This window comes from Capsicum annuum, chromosome 2 (genome assembly GCF_002878395.1).
Source record: "Capsicum annuum cultivar UCD-10X-F1 chromosome 2, UCD10Xv1.1, whole genome shotgun sequence".
Taxonomy (NCBI): domain Eukaryota; kingdom Viridiplantae; phylum Streptophyta; class Magnoliopsida; order Solanales; family Solanaceae; genus Capsicum; species Capsicum annuum.
The window spans coordinates 92,163,458-92,182,187 of record NC_061112.1 but is presented as its reverse complement, the minus strand read 5'-3'; the positions used below and the strand labels follow the sequence as shown (position 1 = coordinate 92,182,187).

The 18,730-nt window shown below is 32.6% G+C and overlaps 1 protein-coding gene and 1 pseudogene across 1 annotated transcript in view; one reads left to right on the top strand and one right to left on the bottom strand.

Moving 5' to 3' along the window:
- Positions 1-2,728: 2,728 nt before the first annotated feature.
- On the bottom strand, positions 2,729-4,574 carry LOC107861019 (annotated as a pseudogene).
- Positions 4,575-17,308: 12,734 nt separating this feature from the next.
- Positions 17,309-18,730, top strand: part of LOC107857883 (protein PopA1-like) — a 31,334-nt gene continuing 29,912 nt past the window's right edge. The window contains exons 1-2 of the mRNA XM_047407734.1: positions 17,309-17,382; positions 17,446-17,588. Of these exons, the coding sequence (XP_047263690.1) occupies positions 17,309-17,382; positions 17,446-17,588 (217 nt within the window). The remainder of the gene's footprint in view (positions 17,383-17,445; positions 17,589-18,730) is intronic.

Sequence of the window (18,730 nt, the reverse complement as noted above, 5' to 3'; positions counted from 1 at the left end):
AAATGGTCAACTTCAAGATCTTTTGGGTAAGGGATTTATCAGATCAAGTGTATCGTCTTAGGGTGATCCAATTCTATTTGTGAAGAAGAAAGATGGTTGTGTGTATTTGTATCGACTACAAGTAGTTGAATAAGGTGATTGTAAAAAATAAGTATCTTATGCCTCATATTGGTGATTTATTTGACCAGCTTCAGGGTGCAATAATGTTTTCTAAGATTGATCTAAGGTCTGGTTACCATCGGTTAAGAGTTAGGGTTGCAGACATGTTTAAGATGTCTTTTATGACTGATTACAATCATTATAAGTTCCTGGTGATGTCTTTTAGGTGACCAATGCCCTAGAAACTTTTATTGATGAGTCGCGTATTCAACCCGTATTTGAACCCCTTCATGATAGTATTTATTGATCACATTTTGGTGTATTTAAGGAGTAGGAACGAGAACGAGCAATATTTGAGGACTGTGTTCCACACTTTGAGAGATCATTGGCTTTATGCCAAGTTCTTAAAGTGCGAGTTCTGGCTTGAGTCTGTAGCTTTCTTGGGGCATGTAGTGTTCAGGGATGGTATTATGATGGACCCAGCAAAGATTGAGGCTATTCGTAGTTAGACTAGGCCTACGTCACCTACTAAGGTTCGCAGTTTTATTGGGTTGGCAGGTTACTACAGGCGATTTATTGAGGGTTTTTCTTCTACTGCAGCCCCTATGAATAGATTGATCAGGAAGGAGGTTACGTTTTAGTTATCTGCTAGTTATGAGACTAGCTTTCTGAAGCTCGAGAATTTTCTTACTTCAACTCATGTTCTAACTTTTCCAGTTGAGGGAAAGGGTTTTACTGTCAATTGTAATGCATCTAGTGTTGGTTTGGGGTATGCTATGATGCAACAGGGTCATGTGATTGCATATGCATCGAGGCAGCTTAAGGTGCATACGCACAACTACCCTACTCATGACTTGGAGTTGGTAGCAGTAGTATTTGTGCTTAGGATATGGAGGCATTATTTATATGGGGTTCACTGTGAGGTTTTACTGACCACCGCAGTCTTCAGCATATTATGACAAAAAAAAACTTAATTTGAGGAAATATAGATAGATTGAGTTGCTAAAGGACTATGATATCTCTATCCTCTACCATCCAAAAAAGGAGAATATGATAGCAGATGCCTTGAGTCGAAAGGCAGTGAGTATGGGTAGCTTAGCCTTCATTTTAGTTTCTCAGCGGTCGTTGGGTATGGACACTCAGTCCTTAGCTAACTTAATGGTTTGTTTGGATATTTCTAACCCCTAGAGGATCATTGTTAATGTTGAGGCTAGGTCTACCTTGTTAGAGCAGATTTGGGGTCATCGGTTTGAGGATATAAGACTTCATAGCATTCAAGGACAGGTATTGTGAGGTGAGTCTAGGAGGGCTACCTTATATTCTGAGGGTGTCTTCAGGTTTGATGGTTATATTTGTGTTACAAGAGTTGGAGATTTGATTCAATTGATTCTTCAAGAGGCTCATAGTTCTAAATACTCTATTCACCCTGGGACAACTAAGATTTATAGAGATTTGAGACAACATTACTGGTGGAGTGGTATGCAGAGAGATATAGCAAGATTTATGGCTCGATGCCTTTTTATTAGCAGGTAAAGGTTGAGCACTAGAGGCCTGGTAGATTGCTTCAGCAGCTACCCATTCCCGAGTGGAAGTACGTGAGTTACTATAAATTTCGTAGGTGGATTGCCTTGCATTACCCATGGTTTTAATAGAATTTTGGTCATCATGGATTGGTTGACCAATTCTGCATATTTTATCTTTTTTTTCCTCGCAATACTCCGTCGATGATATGTGGGTGCAAAAAATAATGCAGTAGTGCAAGAGTTAGTACACTGGGCTAATCGTAGCACTGAGGAAGCAACATGGGAAGATTGGAGTTACATTCGTAGTCAATTTCCGCAGTTGGCTTCACAAAATTAACCTTGAGGAAAAGTTCGTTTTGAAGGATGAGGGATTGTAATATCTGGGGTTGTGTATGATTGTAATTGGTGATTTGGGGAAATAAGAGTAAAGTGGAAGGCACATGTGTGGAGGAGAAGCAGGCACGTCATAATGTGGTTGTCAAAGAGAATAAAAAGTACGGCTGAGATTAGAAGATCCTTTCATGATCCAACGGTGAAGATCAAGGCTTCTACAAGATTCATTTCCATTTCATTACATATCCCAATTGGAGTGGAAGTTGGCAGTTGGATCGTTACCAGTATAAACCATTCTCAGAAATTCTCTCTCCACGTTTTTCTTCTTCTTCACCTTACCTCTCTGTGGATTCTCACCCTAATTCTTTATTACAGGAACTTAGTTGAAAGTTCAATTAGCATCAATGGCGGAATAGATGAATTCGTTGTTCTAGTTTTGTTGTAATCATTCAGTTGAAATTGTAAAATTCGCAACAGTTGAACAATCAATAAAATTTCTCAATTCGTTACAACTGATTAGTACTTTTGGACATTACAAATGATGACAAATATAATTAGACCAAAAACTTGAAGAGAATAATTTTTTCCTTTTATTGCCTCCTGTAGTCCAAGATGCGTGCTAACGTAGTTGGTCCTGACACTATCTTGGACAAAAGAGTTCACAAAATGAGAAACAAATTACAAAAAACAGAGTACACTTGATAAAACCACAACACACTACAACATAAAATGCATGAATTTTAGCCGAAACATAGGATCTTTCTTCAATTTCCTTATGATGATTTAATCCATTCAATGAAATTTATACAATTCTGGTGGGACCTACGACCTTCTTTCACTGAATTCATAGCCATTTCCTTGAGTTGCAAAGCACTTTTCTTGAATGCATCATTTCCTAGCAATTGCTCCACTTTATCCTTAATTTCTCCACAACTAATGATCCCATTATCCCCTTTCTTTAGTCCTAATCCAACCTTCCATATATCACAAATGTAACTTTGGTTCACAAACTGGTCAGCAAAATAAGGCCAACACAAGATTGGAACTCCATTGCTTATTGCTTCTATTGTGGAATTCCAACCACAATGGCTAACAAAACAACCAATACTAGGATGACTTAAAACAATTTGTTCTGGTGCCCAACTCACTATTTTTCCTTTTTGCCTCCCTATTCTGTCCACAAAATTTTTCAAAAAAATATCAGTTTTAGAATATGTAGCATTAGTTCTCTCAGAGCCAGTTCTTGAAATTGAGCTTCATTGATTATTGTGGTGCTCCCAAAGGCAACATACACAACTGAGCATAATGGCTGTTGATCAAGCCAAAGTCCTCGGGCAAGAAGGATCCGGCCAGTGAATTAGGAGATTCTTTAGAAGAAATACTGGGTTCTGCTTCTAGAGGCAACGTGCTCAGTTCGAGACAAGTGCTGGACAAAAGGGCACCTATAGGCACAATCTCTGGTGCTAGTTTGAATGCTCCTGGTTCTAGATCATATGTTGAGTTGCAAATCAGCCAATCTGCTGATTCTATAGCTTTGTTGTTGTAAACCAGCATGTTAAAAATGAGTTTCTGCATTGTCAAATTCCCCATGCTTGTCCAAACTAAATCTGATGTGTTCATGATGGGCATAGTTGGTTCAAACTGAAAAGTATGATCTTTTATTGCTGGAGTTCCTGCATTATAGGTTAAAATTTTTACTTGTGGATACAGAGTTAAAAAGTTTTATGCACCTAATAAGTAATTGTTCCTTTTCATATAGTGAACAACTAAAAGTGGACCGAGGAAGTAATTGTTTACCTAGTAAAAAATAACTACACACAGGTTAGGACGCGCGCCTTCCTAAAGTGTCCTGGAAGGGCGACATTAGGCAAAGCAACCGTCTTTTATGTGATTGCTTTCCACTACCGAAAGCCCATGAGTACGCTCTGACAGTCAGGTCTAAGGTACTGAACGGGCTTTCGATCATCTGGGAAAAGTAATCACAAGGGAGTCAGTTATTTTGCCTCACATCGCCCTTCCAAGAAACTTCAGAAGGCCTTACACAACATATCACATGTTAAACTACACCGATATTGTAAACACTCTTTACCCAGTCAATAATATGACTTCATCCAAACATAAAACTAGTCGAACATACTTACCATCATTGTCAATAATGCCATCATCAATCAACTTTGAAATGTTAAATCCAAGAACCACATTAGCAGCTGCAGCAACTATGAAGGATGCTCTTTTAATTCCCATTTTTTCTGCAAGTTCCAGTGCCCATCCAAAGGTATTATCAGCAATAACACAACTAATTTTTTCATCCTCAGATGCATTCTTTTCTTGAATTAACTTCTCAATTTTCCGAGGCATGACTTTAAAGATTGCTTCAAATATGCTACGAGGCACATTTTTATCCCCTGATTCTGATTCATCTAAAACTGAAATCAGATGAATCTGATCATGCAAACTATTTTTTCCTGATAAAGAATTCAGAATACACTTGTGAGCGGACTCTGACATGGTAAAAGTGATCTTGAAGCCATATTTGGCTAAGGATTGAGCTAGCTTCATTAAGGCACTAACATATCCTTGTTCTGTAAATGGTATCACCAGTATATGTAGTTTGGCCATTCTTGTTTCTTAATCTTTAATGTTCAAATGATTGCAAGCTTACAAGGTATATATTTTGGTGCAGAGTTGTAAATTTATATGGACAGTGAGTTCAGGTTTTATGCACTGACGAGTTGGACTTGCGACTGACTCAGTTGGTGAGCTTTCCGCCTTTTACCGTTGAGGTGGAAGGTCCAAATTTGGTCCGATATTGCCGTATGTTAATATTTGGGGTCAAATATGCACCTTGTCGCCACAAGATTAGTCCAACTATTACCGGGGCAAAAGTGGACCATTCCACAATATTTAAGGGTAAAATTGGACTTTCCGCCTAGAATTGCTGCGAGTCAAGTTTTTAAGCAATATATAAAGGATACTAGTTATGAATAGCCCGGGCAAGGCCCAGGCCCAACAAATATTTTTTAAAAAATTAATTTTAATTATTATAATTGATAATATTATTTTAAAATATATAATAGATTTTTTTATAGATATTTAAAACTGTTAGTTATTGTAATTTATAATACTTTTAATGTAATTTTCAAATAATATATATCGCTCTCGCTGTCCAAACTTTTGTGGCATTAATAGTCAATTACATTTTTAAAAATAATTTAAGTTTTAAATTATTGTGATGTATAATATTTTTTTTCTATTCTAATTTAAGTGTCATAATGCTTAGATAAACGTAATAATTAATTATGAGTAATATGGTAAAGTTACTATTGAAGCGGCGAAGCAGACATGTCTTAATGACTCACAATAACTAATTAGAAGTGATATAACAAAATTACTATAAAAAATATTTGTAATTTTTTTGGATTAACTTATCATTTTATATCTATTTTACCTTTTTTATCAAATATTATTAGTTGATACAATGCTCAAATAGTCATAATAATTAGGGAAAATGATAGAAACAACACTTCAAATTAAACTATTTCCATAAAAATGGCCATGAAATTTAAATTTCACTTTCTAGCTATTTCAATTTACTGATTTATTCTACACCGTTTCTACACACCTTCTATATAGTTTCTATACATATCTTATACATATAAATATTCTATATGAAAAATTTACAGTTTTGACACACAATTTATACAATAACTGTACATTATTCTTACATGTTTTATACAATAATTATATAATTTTCATACACTTTTTATATATTTTTTATATATATTTTATATATATACATATTTGATAGAACTATACAATTTCTATACATATATTTTATATCGATACATATTCTATTTAACAATTATATCATTTTTATACAATTTAATTATTATTTTAAAACAATAAAAAAAGAAGAATATCTGATCAGTTAAAAAATTTATAGCAAAAAAAAATTAAATTTTTTTTAAAACGGCCGAATTTTCCAAGTTAAATACTATATGAGTATTGTATATAGACTGTATCAGTATTGTATATGGACTACGTAGGCCAAAATGATCCAAATTAGAAAATGACTATAAAGCAGAAATAGGGCCACTTTTTGAAAAGTTTTCAAACTTGGGTAATTTGTTTTAAAAAGTGTTATAGAGTGTTCTTTTCCCTAATAATTAATTAGGAGTGACATAATAAAATCAAGATTGAAACAACGAAATAGATATGTCTAATTAGAAGTGATACAACAAAATTACTATAAAAAATACTTGCGAAAAAAAATTAAATGGGTCTCATATAAAACGTCAAGTAAATTTAACATTAAATATTATTAATTTTTTAATACTTATATGACTTTATAATAATTTTTTAATATTTAAATGACTTATAATAATTAATTATGGGTGATACAGTAAAATTATGGGTGAAACAACTGAAGCAATCATATTATAAATATCTATTTAAATTTTTTAATAAATATTATTAATTTTTAATATATAAATAACTTATAATAATAAAGTAGAGATGGTATAGTAAAAAATTATAGAGGAAGTAACTTATGAAAAAGACAGGAGAACCAGGCATGTTGACAGAGACCTGCCTACTTCTCCTTGCCATTCCCTCTTATTAGAGAGTAATTTTATATTTTTATTATATATTATTAATTTTCTAATACATAAATAACTTATAATAATTAATTAGAGATGGCATAATAAAATCACAGAGGAAGCAACTTATGAAATAAGTGGGAGAAGCAGACATTTGACGGAGATAATTAAAGCAGTTGAAGCAGAAATGTCATAAATGCTTATTTTAGTTTTTTTATACTGGATTTGTTGTTGTTGTTGTTGTTGTTATATTATTAATTTTTAATATGTGAATAACATATTATAATTAATTAGGGGTGATATAATAAAATCAAGTACTAATTAAAAGTGATATAACAAAATTACTATAAAAAATATTTTTAATTTTTTTTTAAGTGGACCTCATATAAGTCGTCAAGTTCATTTAAAATATCACTATTTAATTTATCATTTCATATTATTTTTTACCTATGCTATCTATTATTATTATTTTTTAATACTCAGATGACACATAATAATTAGTTAAGAACGATATTTAATGAAGCTACGATTGAAGCAGCTGAAGCAAACACGTCATAAATGTTTATTTTACTTTTTTATTAAATATTATTAATTTTTTATTATATAAATAACCTATAATAATTAATTAGAGGTGATATAGTAAAATCACGGAACAAGCAGCTGAAGAAGAAGCAGGCCGGAGAAGCAGGCATGTTGATGGAGAGCTGCCTGCTTCTCCTGCCCTTTAGTTAATTTATCATTTCATATAATTTTTTTACCTTTTCTATCAAATATTATTATTTTTTAATATTCAGATGACACATAATAATTAATTTAGAGGGATATTTAATGAAGCTACAATTGAAGCAGTTGAAGCAAACACGTTATAAATGTCTATATTACCTTTTTATTAAATATTATTAATTTTTTAATATATAAATAATTTATAATAATTAATTAGAGGTGATATAGTAAAATCACGAAACAAGTAGCTGAAGAAGAAGCAGGCTGGAGAAGCAGACATGTTGACGAAGAGCTGCCTACTTCTCCTGCCCTTTCCCTCTTATTAGAGAGTAATTTAAGCTATCAGGTCACTTATTTCGAAATACTAAATTATAAAAAGTAATTGTAAATAATTATAATGTAATTTATAATCTAATGAAATGATAATTAAACTATTGTCCTGAGTTTAACCACACCAATAGTGAAAATATTTAGGTGATGCATACACAGACTTGGGGCATTTTGTTAAAAGTGACAAAAGAGTTTGAAAATGAGGTGTAGGTGACTCAAGTCTTAATAATTAAGTGGAGGTGACAATTACTTTATTATGGATTAAGAAAGTTAGGAAAGTTTAAAAATAGACCACAAATTTTTAAATTTATACTTTGATCCAGATGTTTGTTAATATAACAGAAAACGGAGTAAAAAGGACGCGTTTCTCTCTTTTTTCATCCGTTGTTGTTTTGTCTGTCTTCGCAATTTTTGTTGTTCATTGTTGTTGCTGTTTTATTCATTATCTTCTACTTCATTATCAACATCCTTTACTTCATTATCATCTTTATCTTCTTCTTGTCGACCATTATTGTTGTTTTTACCTCTATTGCTGCTACTTGAACAATTTTTTAGGTCAAATTTTATTTTGTACATCACTTTGGCATTACTTCATAGGTGACTTTGGTAAGTAAAATTATGATTTTTAGTTGAATTTGTCATCTGGATACACTGCTACTGTTGTTTTTTCAACAATGGATAGAACCCGTTTATGAATCCAACATAAGAGTCATCTGTTACAACAAATGAGTAATTTGTTGTAATGGAAGACTCATATGTTGCATTCATGTTTATGGTTCTATATAGTGCCCGTAACATTAATTGAACAGATGGGTCATCTATTGCTACAGATGGGTAATCAGTTGTAACATACGAGTCATCTGTTGCAACAGATGAGTTATCTGTTACAACAGAGGAGAATTTTGTTGCAACAGATGAGTAATCTATTTGGAACAACACGAAACAACTCCTGCCACAAACCCAATAAATAACCAATATGTTTCAAAACTCTTGCTATTGCTGCTGGATTTAAAATTGTTCCTTACGTCCAATTGTCGACATATTTATTAAGAAGAAGAAATAGACAAAAACATAAATTTTTCACTAAATAAAAATAAAATACATGAGGTAGATAGTTGGAATATAAATAAAAATAAAAGTACACACGATAAAAGAAAAAACATAACTTAATTATTACTATCATTATTATTGTCAGCAGGTCAATCGTCAACCGATAACAATAGGGCCCTCCTCAGCCTATGAATATCTCAGAGCATTCTTTCTCTCACGGCACCCAACTCCCACTGCAGGTCATGAACCTGCCTTCAAAGTTCCCCCATGGCATCGCGCAGAAAAACAACGTCCCAAACAGGATCATCCATATCTACAACACGCATAAATTGACAAAAAAATGTAAAAACACAAGTAAAGAAATGATTCCAAATATAATACAACGTATACTACCATTGGGTAGATTTACACAAAAAGAGAAAACAACTTACCTAAGTCAGAAAAAAGTATCTGGTCTTTGAAGAGAAAGTGGTTGAAGATGTAATATGAAAGAGAAGATGAAAGAAATAAATAGAGTGTAGTAGAATAATGAACGAGTAAGGAGGGACCTATTTATAGAGGATTGAAATTGAATGAGTTAGGCAAAAAGGCGCGACTGTTCACCTCAATTTTATTAATTACATTCAAACAAATTGGTGACTTTTTCAATACTGTGAAAAGTTGTGACTTAATTAAATCAAGTTGTTGACTTTTTTATTATTGTGATAAGTGACTTTTCATCTTATTATTATTAATTAGTTCTTAAATTTAAATAATTATTTTCTCAATTAAATAATAGAAGACTTCTAACCTTTTCAATAATCGTTTCTTTTAATAATAAAATAATAACTGTTTTGATTGAGTTGTGGCAACAGATTGTATATCTGTTGTACCAGATAACCCATCTATTGCAATAGATAGTAAGTTACAGCAAATCTATCATCTGTTGCAATAGATAATCTATCTGTTGCAACATATAATCTATTTGTTGCAACATATAATCTATGTTTTTAAATAATAATAATCATATACTTTCATTAATCCAAATTGGTGATTTTTTTTATTTATTAGATAAATTTAAAAACAGATTCAAAAATAAAAATGGTGAAAAGTTACTACTTGTCGCCTATTTAATATTAACAACCATTTTTTACGGTTATAAATTGTGTTTATCATTTATTTCCTTATTGTTTTCTGTGAAAAGAAATGACTTAATTTAAATCAAGTTGGTGAGTTTTTTATTATTGTGACAAGTCATGACTTTTCAGCTTATTACTATTAATTAGTTCTTAAATTTAAATAACCTTTTTCTCAATTAAATAATCGAAGACTTCTCACATTTTCAATAACCGTTTCTTTTGATAAAATAATAACCATTTTTATTGAGTTGTGTCAACAGATTGTACGTCTGTTGCATCAGATAACCCAACTGTTGCAACAGATACACCATTTGTTGCAACAAAATGACCATCTGCTAAAGGAGATCTTTTGATTTCTTCTAACAGATGATTCATCAGTCACAACAGATAGAGAATTTGATTCATCAGCTGTTTTGAATGTCTGAGACAAAAAGTCATGCCTATTTAATATTAACATCAGTTATTAAAATTAAATAACTATTTTTTTTACGGTTATAAATTATGTTTATCATTTATTTATTTATTATTTATTTATGAACTGTTTTTCATATTAAATAATCGAAAAATCATGATTTTTCACCCTCTCAATAACAATAACTCTTTTTTTTATTAATAATCGTTCATCGCAACATATGATCCATATGTCATAAAAGATTAATCATTTGTTGCAACATATGGTCCATCCGTTGCCACAAACGCTTTATCCCTACTTCCAACCATCGACATGTTGAGAATAACTAATAGATAGAATGAAAATTAAATATTAAATAAGAATTAAAAATTAAAAGTCGACCAAACATAGATTTCTGAATCCATTATATACAAATATACAATAAACAAAATATACATTAGGTTCCTCCCTTAGATAGATCCGATATAATAAAAGAAAATACATACACTAAAAGAAAAATCACAACCTAATTATTATTATTATTATTATTATTATTATTATTATCATTATTATTATTGTCAACCGTCCCATCATCATCCAACAACAGTAGGTCCATCCTTAGCCTTGCTCTCATGTTGCCAAGTCCCACCGGAGTTCATGAATCTGCCTTTCAAGTTCTCGCAAGGAGTCGTGCAAAATCACCTTGTCCAAATCTAGATCAGCCATATCTAGAAGTGGAGTTATGTATAATTACATCCCTTAATTAAATAAAACTGGTGACTTTTCGAATATGTAAATTAAAAAAATGGATCTAAATACAATATTCTATCTTAATTGTATTTCGAAAAGAAAAGAAAATTGCTTTAAAATAAATCTAACAGATGGATAATCTGTTGCAAAATATATTCTATCTATTTGATAATTTACAACATATTGACAATTTTTTGCAACAGATGCATATATTTTTTTGATTATTTCCATCAGATAAGTCATATATTGCAACAGATTGATCATCTGTCATAACAGATGCCTATAATTGTTTGATAATTTTAACAGACGTGTCATCTGTTGCAACAGGTTAGCCATCTGTTTATTCAAATTAAGCCATAGATGGGCTAGAAAGAATAAGATGCGTGCAGATGGATGGATCCACTTTCATGTGTGGGAGGTATGTATTACTAATAAGGTCATCAAGACAACAAACATAAAGTATAATGATTTTGTGAATGCAGTTCTTAACCAATTAGGCATTGATCATTAAAACAAGATCCTGCATTGTACAATTAATTTTGATAGGTTCGAATTGATAAGGCCGATGGGCCCATGAAGATGGTGTTGATACCCTGTTACGAATTAATGACGGTTGTTGCTCATGTTTATACGTGTCAATTTTTGATATGGAAATAATATTTGGTGTCATTGTAGAGATTCAATAGCGATTCGACTTAACTTTAAGTATGCATTGAAATCTGAGAAGGCCTTTCAAGCCTCGTACTGCATCAAACAAGAATAAAAAACCAATAAAAAATCCCCTGACCCAAATTTATATAGAAGGGTTGTCCGAGAAGATGATTATATACCAGAAGAAGCCGTAGGAGAATACCTGTGAGGGAAAAGGGAGTTGATGAAAGATTATATCATCTGACAACTAATTGAAGAGAAAACATTAGGTAGCAAGGAACTTCTAGCGAATTTGGCCAATGAAACTGAATTAAAACATGAGAAATCTGATTCAAGTGCAAATATGAAATTGTATCCAGTAATGAAAATCTGTCTATTGTCTCTCTGAAAAAAATACTGCAGTTGGGTACTTTCCTAGGGGCTGCGACTAGCTAGCATGGACGGAATGATCACCTACATAGAAAATAACAGAACACCAAGAAAGCAGCTTTGCGAGCATCGAGAGTTGAAATGATGTACATTAAGTCAAGAAAACTTACCCCAAGAACAACTGCAGTTAAAATAAGAAATCTAAGTGAAAAAGGTTATTTTTGGATTTTAAATTGCATCTCATGCCTTTTTATTTATGGTTTCGATTAGGTCCACTGCTATTACCCTGATCAAAACCACAAACAAGATTGAAAGGCAGATTAAGTATCATAACTTTCTTAGCAATATGAATATAATTGATTGTGTTTTCTTACCTTATTATGCTTTCAACATATCTTGGAGAAGATCAAAGGCTTGCTGTAGTATGTGATTCCCGATAATTTTCAAGCTTGCCTCCAGCTTACTGATTCAGTCTTTATACTTTTTATTTCCGTCTTTGAGGTTAGTATAAAAATCTTGGTCTTTTATGAGCTCATCAATAAGGTAGGGACACTTTTTTCGAAGTTGTGGCGCTATCAAAGGACTTCAGAAGGCTTCCAGAACACTTTCTTCAAAAGGCTTAAATGATACATGAAGGGTCTCTATGTTTGTTTTAGGTCAATGTGTTGATGTACACTCAATAAATGGTCCCAAAAGTTGACAAAGCTTGATTTTGGGACCACTGTTCAACTCTTAGGATGACTGTTTGAGTGTGCATCAACACGTTGACCTAAACAAACATAGCGACCCTCTATGTATCATTTAAGCCTTCTGAAGAAAGTGTTCTGAAAGCCTTTTAAGGGCCTTTTACAATGTCACAACTTTGAAAAAAGTATTCCTCCCTCATTGGCAAGCTCATAAAAGAGCAAGAACTCTATACTAGTCTCAAAGACAGTAATGACAAGCTTGAAGACTGAATGACAAGCTGGAGGCAAGCCTGAAAATTATCTAGATTCACATGCTACAGCAAGCCTCTGATCTTCTCCAAGATATGTTGAAAGCATGCTAAGGCAAGAAAACATAATCAATTATATCCATATTGCTAGGAAGCAATAATACTTAATCTGCCTTTCAATCTTGTTCATGGTTCCGATCAGGTCAATAGCAATAGACCTAATCAAAACCACAAACAAGAAAGCATGGGATGTAATTTAAAATTCAGTAATCATAGTCTTCACTTAAATTACTTATTTTAACTGCAGCTGTTCTTGGGGAAAGTTTTCTTGACTTAGTGTACATTATTTCAACCCTCGGTGCCTACAAAGCTGCTTTCTTGGTGTTCTGCTATTTTCTATATAGGTGATTATTCTGACCACGCTAGCTTGTAGCAGCTCCTTAGTAAAGTGCCCAGCTGCAGTATTTTTCTTTCAGAGAGACAACAGACAAATTTTCATTACTGGATACAATTTTATATTTGCACTTGATTCAGATTTCTCGTGTTTTAATCCAGTTTCATTAGCCAGATTTTCTACAAATTCCCTCCTATCCTATGTTCTCTCTTCAATTAGTTCTCAGATGATATAATTTTCATCAACTGCCTTTTTCTTCCACAGGTATTCTCCTACGACTTCTCCTAGCATATAATCATCTTCTCGAACATCCCTTCCATATAAATTTGGGCCAGGGGAATTTCTATTGGTTTTTTATTCTTGTTTGATACAGTACGAGGCTTCGAAGGCCTTTTCAGAGTCTAATGCACCTAAAAGTTAGTTCAATTTCTATTGAATCTTTTTATAATGCCACTAAAACTTGAACCCTTCACAAAGCTTGACACATTAACATGAGCAACAACCGTCATTGAATCTTAATAGGGTAGCAGAACCATATCCATGGTCCCTTATCCTTATCAATTCAGACCTATCAAACTTAATTGTAAAATTGCAGATATCTCATTTAAATGATCAATGCCTAATCGGTAAAAAATAGCATTGACAAAATCAGTGTACTCTATATGTGTTTTCACGATAACATGACCAGTAATACATACCTCCCACATATGAAGTGGTTTCATCTACAAATAGCTTATTCCTGCAAAACCCATTTTTACTATAGCCTTCTGTGTTGGTCTGGCAAAATTTGATCAATTTTTTTTCTTATATCTACAAATAAGATAAAAATAATTGATGTCAAACAAGAGAAAAATAAAAAGAACATTACAATTGATGTTTGCAAAATCTTAAAAAAGGTAACACAAAATTGAATAAATACAACACATTTTAGTATTTGTTCAACAACTTCCCAATCTGTTATAATAGATGGTCCATCTATTGTAATATATTACCTATCTGTTGCAAAAGATTGCACATCTGTTGCAACAGACTCCACATCTATTGCAATAGATTCTCGAACAAATGGGCAATTATTGTAACAGGCTACGCATCTATTATAACAGATGTGGAGTCTGTTGCAGTAGATGTGTAAACTGTAGGAATATATCAAACCAGCCTTGCTAGTGGTTCGATTTATTCCAAAAGTTGCTCTATCTATTTAACATCAACAACAAAGAAACAACACCATTTATTCTAACACCATCAACAACACCACATCACATGTTCCAACATCACCAACCCCACCAACAGCATCAACAATAAAGAAACAAATAAAATACATAAAAAAATGATACTGCCAATAAGGCTTTTAAACTTAAAAGTCACCTTTCTTTCAAATTTTTAAATAAATAGGATATGGGTAAAGGGTAATTAAATAAAAACAGATGTAAATAACTAATTTAATTAACTTGCAAAGAAGAAGACGAGAATGAAAGAGCAATAGTGAACCAAACCTGCAATGTCAAAAGAAAGAAGATCAAAACAGTAATTTCAGTCAAGAAAAGATATAGAACGGTTGAGATCTAAAAGGATCCTCATGAGAAAGAGGAGAGAAAATACAGAGAAAAAGGAGATAGTTGTGATAACCCTAAAGAGGAGAGAAAAAAAATAAGAGAGATGAATTAACATTCATTAATAACTTTAAGAGGAACACGGAGACGGGTGACATTGAAAAGACATGATAAGACTACTCAAGGAGGAGATTTTTGAGTTATCCAGGAAATATTTTTTAGCGCCTTAGTATTTTATCTTTTTTATTTCGGATAGAAAATTGCTTTAAAATAAAAAAGGATTTTCAAATAGATATATAATTTGTTGCAATAGATATCAATATCTATTTGAAAATTTTCAACAACTTAGTTATATGTCACAATAGATACAAATGTCTATTTGATAATTAAAACTTATATGTAATCGGTTGCAACAGATCTCAACATTTGTTTAAAAATTTCCAATAGCTCAGTCGTCCGTTGCAATAGTTTTTTTTTACAATTGATTTAGCTAGAACTAGGGATGAGTTCATAGGGTCAACTACAACTTCAGTTGAGTATTTGTAATTGCATGATGTTGGCATTGCATTCCTCCCGATCTGAGTCATCAATCGATCACTCTGAGTTGAAATGGTCCATATTAAATTATTATTAAGCTAATACCTCAATTAATTTACCTATAATTGGGGATGAGTTAATTGGGTCAACTACAACTTTAATTGAGTCTTTGAAATTGCATGATGTTTGCATTGTATTCCTCCTGACCTGAGTCATCAATCGATCACTTTAAGTTGAAACGAGTTATACTTATTATTAAGATAATACCTAAATTGTTTTACCTATAACTGGGATGAGTTCATAGGGTCAAATACAACTTTAATTGAGTCTTTACAATTACATGCTATTGGCATTGCGTTTCTCCCGACCTGAATTGTTAATCGGTCACCCTGAGTTGGCATTATGTTTCTCCCAACCTGAGTCATCAATCGATTACTCTAATTTGAAATGATTCATATTAACTTATTATTAAGCTAATACCTAAATTAATTTACCTAGAACTGGGGATGAGTTAATAGGGTCAACTATAACTTCAATTGAGTCTTTATAATTGTATGATGTTGGCATTATGTTCCTCCTAACTTGAGTCATCAATGATCACTTTGAGTTTAAAAAATTCATATTAACTTATTATTAATCTAATAACTAAATTAATTTACCTAGAACTGGGTATAATTTTATAGGGTCAACTACAACTTCAATTGAGTTTTTGCAACTGCATGATGTTGGCATTGCTTTTCTCTAGACCTGAGTTGGCATTACATTTCTTCTGACCTGAGTCATCAATCAATCATTCTGAGTCAAAAAGGTTCATATTAACTTATTATTAAGATAATACCTAAATTGAATTACCTAGAACTGGGGATGAGTTCATAAGGTCAGCTATAACTTCAATTGAGTCTTTGCAATTATATAATGTTGGCATTATATTTCTGCCAACCTGAGTCTTCAATTGATTACTCTGAGTTTAAATGATTCATATTAACTTATAATTAAGATAATACCTAAATTGATTTACCTAGAACTGGGGATGATTTTTAGGGTCAACTACAACTTCAATTGAGTCTTTGTAATTATATGATGTTGTCATTGCGTTTCTCCCGACCCGAGTCATCAATTAATCATGTTGAGTTGACATTGCATTTCTCCTGACCTAAGTTATCAATCGATCACTCTGAGTTGAAATGATTCATATTAGCTTATTATTAATCTAATACATAAATTGATTTACCTAGAACTGGGATGAGTTCATAGGGTCAGCTACAACTTTAATTCAGTCTTTGCAATTACATGATGTTGGCATTGCATTCCTCCTGACCTGAGTCATCAATCGATCACTCTGAGTTGAAACGGTTCATATTAACTTATTATTAAGCTAATTCCTAAAATTCATCAGTGTTCCAGTTGAACTTAATACACTTTATTATGGTGGGATAGCTAAGAATTATATCTTTTAAAATTTCAAAAAATAATTAAGATCAATTCGGACCAAATTAACAATTTCAAAACTTGTCATTATTTTCTAAAAATACAAATCAATCTATACAAATCATCCTTTTACGGGAAAAATATTTCAATACTTCAAATCTCGAGTTCTTGTTCTTTTCTTTCTTTCTCAACAATACAGACAACAACTACTCAACATTATTCTTAATCATTCAAAACAAATCAATTTTCTTCTTATTTTCGACCATAAATTTGTTATTTTTGACTTTATTCTTGCTTGTACCATCGTTTTCTTTGTCTTCGCAGGTAACAAAGTTTGAGAAGAGTTATACATTTTTTCTTTATTCTACAAATTAGGGCTTTTTAGTTAATAATGGAAAAAAAGAATTTTAGTTGTATTACCTTCGAGAATGAGTTAACAATTTTGAGTTTTGATTTTAAAATCGTAGGAAGAACCCGTGAAAACCCTAGTTTTTGTTGTAGTGTTTTGTTGACTGTCGTTGTATTGTTAGATGGTGTTTGTAGTATTGTTGGTAGCTGTTGGTGGTGGTGTCGGTATTGGTGGTCTTGGTGGTGGTATCAGTGGGTTTGATATTAGTATTGGTGGCATTGGTGGTGGTGTTGGCTGTCTTGGTGGTCTTGGTGCAAGTATTGGTGGCATTAGTGGTGGTATTAGTGGTTTTTGTGGTATTCTTGGTGCTCTTGGTGGTGGTATTGGTAGTCTTCGTGGTATAGTTGGTGGTTTTGGTGGCAGTGGTGGTCATCTTGGTGGTGGTGGTGGTGGTGGTCTTGGTGGTCCATCTATTTCAACAGGCGGAACATCTTTTGGGAGATATTAAATCGTTCTTCAAATAGATTCTCTATCTATTCTAACTGATGGATTATCTATTGGAATTTTTTTTGTAATATGGCGTATAATAATTTACTGAAATTTGTCTTACCCTTTTTTATAACTCATGCAGACATCAAATGTAATGTATTTTTTATTTTTCTATTATTTGTAGTTAAAAGATGTCTCCCAAAAGAAAAGAAATTAAAAGTGGATCAACTTCTGACCACCTAACAAAAAAGGCTAGAGTACAGATGGATTTGGAGGAATTTCCTGAACAATCTCAGTCAGAAAAAAATAAAGCTTGAGAAAGTTATGAAAATGGAGGTGAAGAAGGGTATATAGAGTCTGGTGAGGAAAATAAAAGTGGAGAGGAAGAAGGAGATAAATAAGAAGAGGAATAAGTAGAAAGTGAGAAAGAGGATGTCGATCAACATGATAATGCATCACCAATAGGGCATGAATTAAGAACAAAATCTCAGCATGATCCAGTCAAAACTATTAGTATTGATAGGTTTTAAGTTGCGATACTGATAAATAACCCTGCAGAACTAGCTGGTGATTTTGTGCTTAAATGTCAGTTGGGGAAACCTTTTGATGAATTTAGGAATATTATGAACAAAGAAACATAGATGAACTTTTTAAGAAGAGCTGCTTTGGATGCATTCTTGAGCTGCCTGAGGATCATATTACCCGTTTCCAAATGAGCATGGTATATGGTCTTCTCAAGCACAGGATCAAGTACGTAGGGATGATAAAGATTCGACGGAGGGGGCAAAAAGATGGATGAAATTTGCATCAACTAATGTGGCATGCCAGTTTGTTTTGGCATGAAAGAGTTTACCATAGTGATAGGCTTGAGATGCGATCGTCCAAAAGAACCTCTTATCAAGAAAACACCCCACAAAAAGTCCAAGGCAAGCAGGACAGCTAAACCACCACCATAAAAAAAGAAAAGGCATTGTCCAAGCGACCACCCAACAAAACCAACAAAAAAATAGATGGGTTGTTTGACATTAAGGGACGTAGCTACAAAGTGACAGATTAGATAGAAGATATCAAGGATAAAGCTATACCAAAACAGTACAGGGAGCAATTGTGCTTA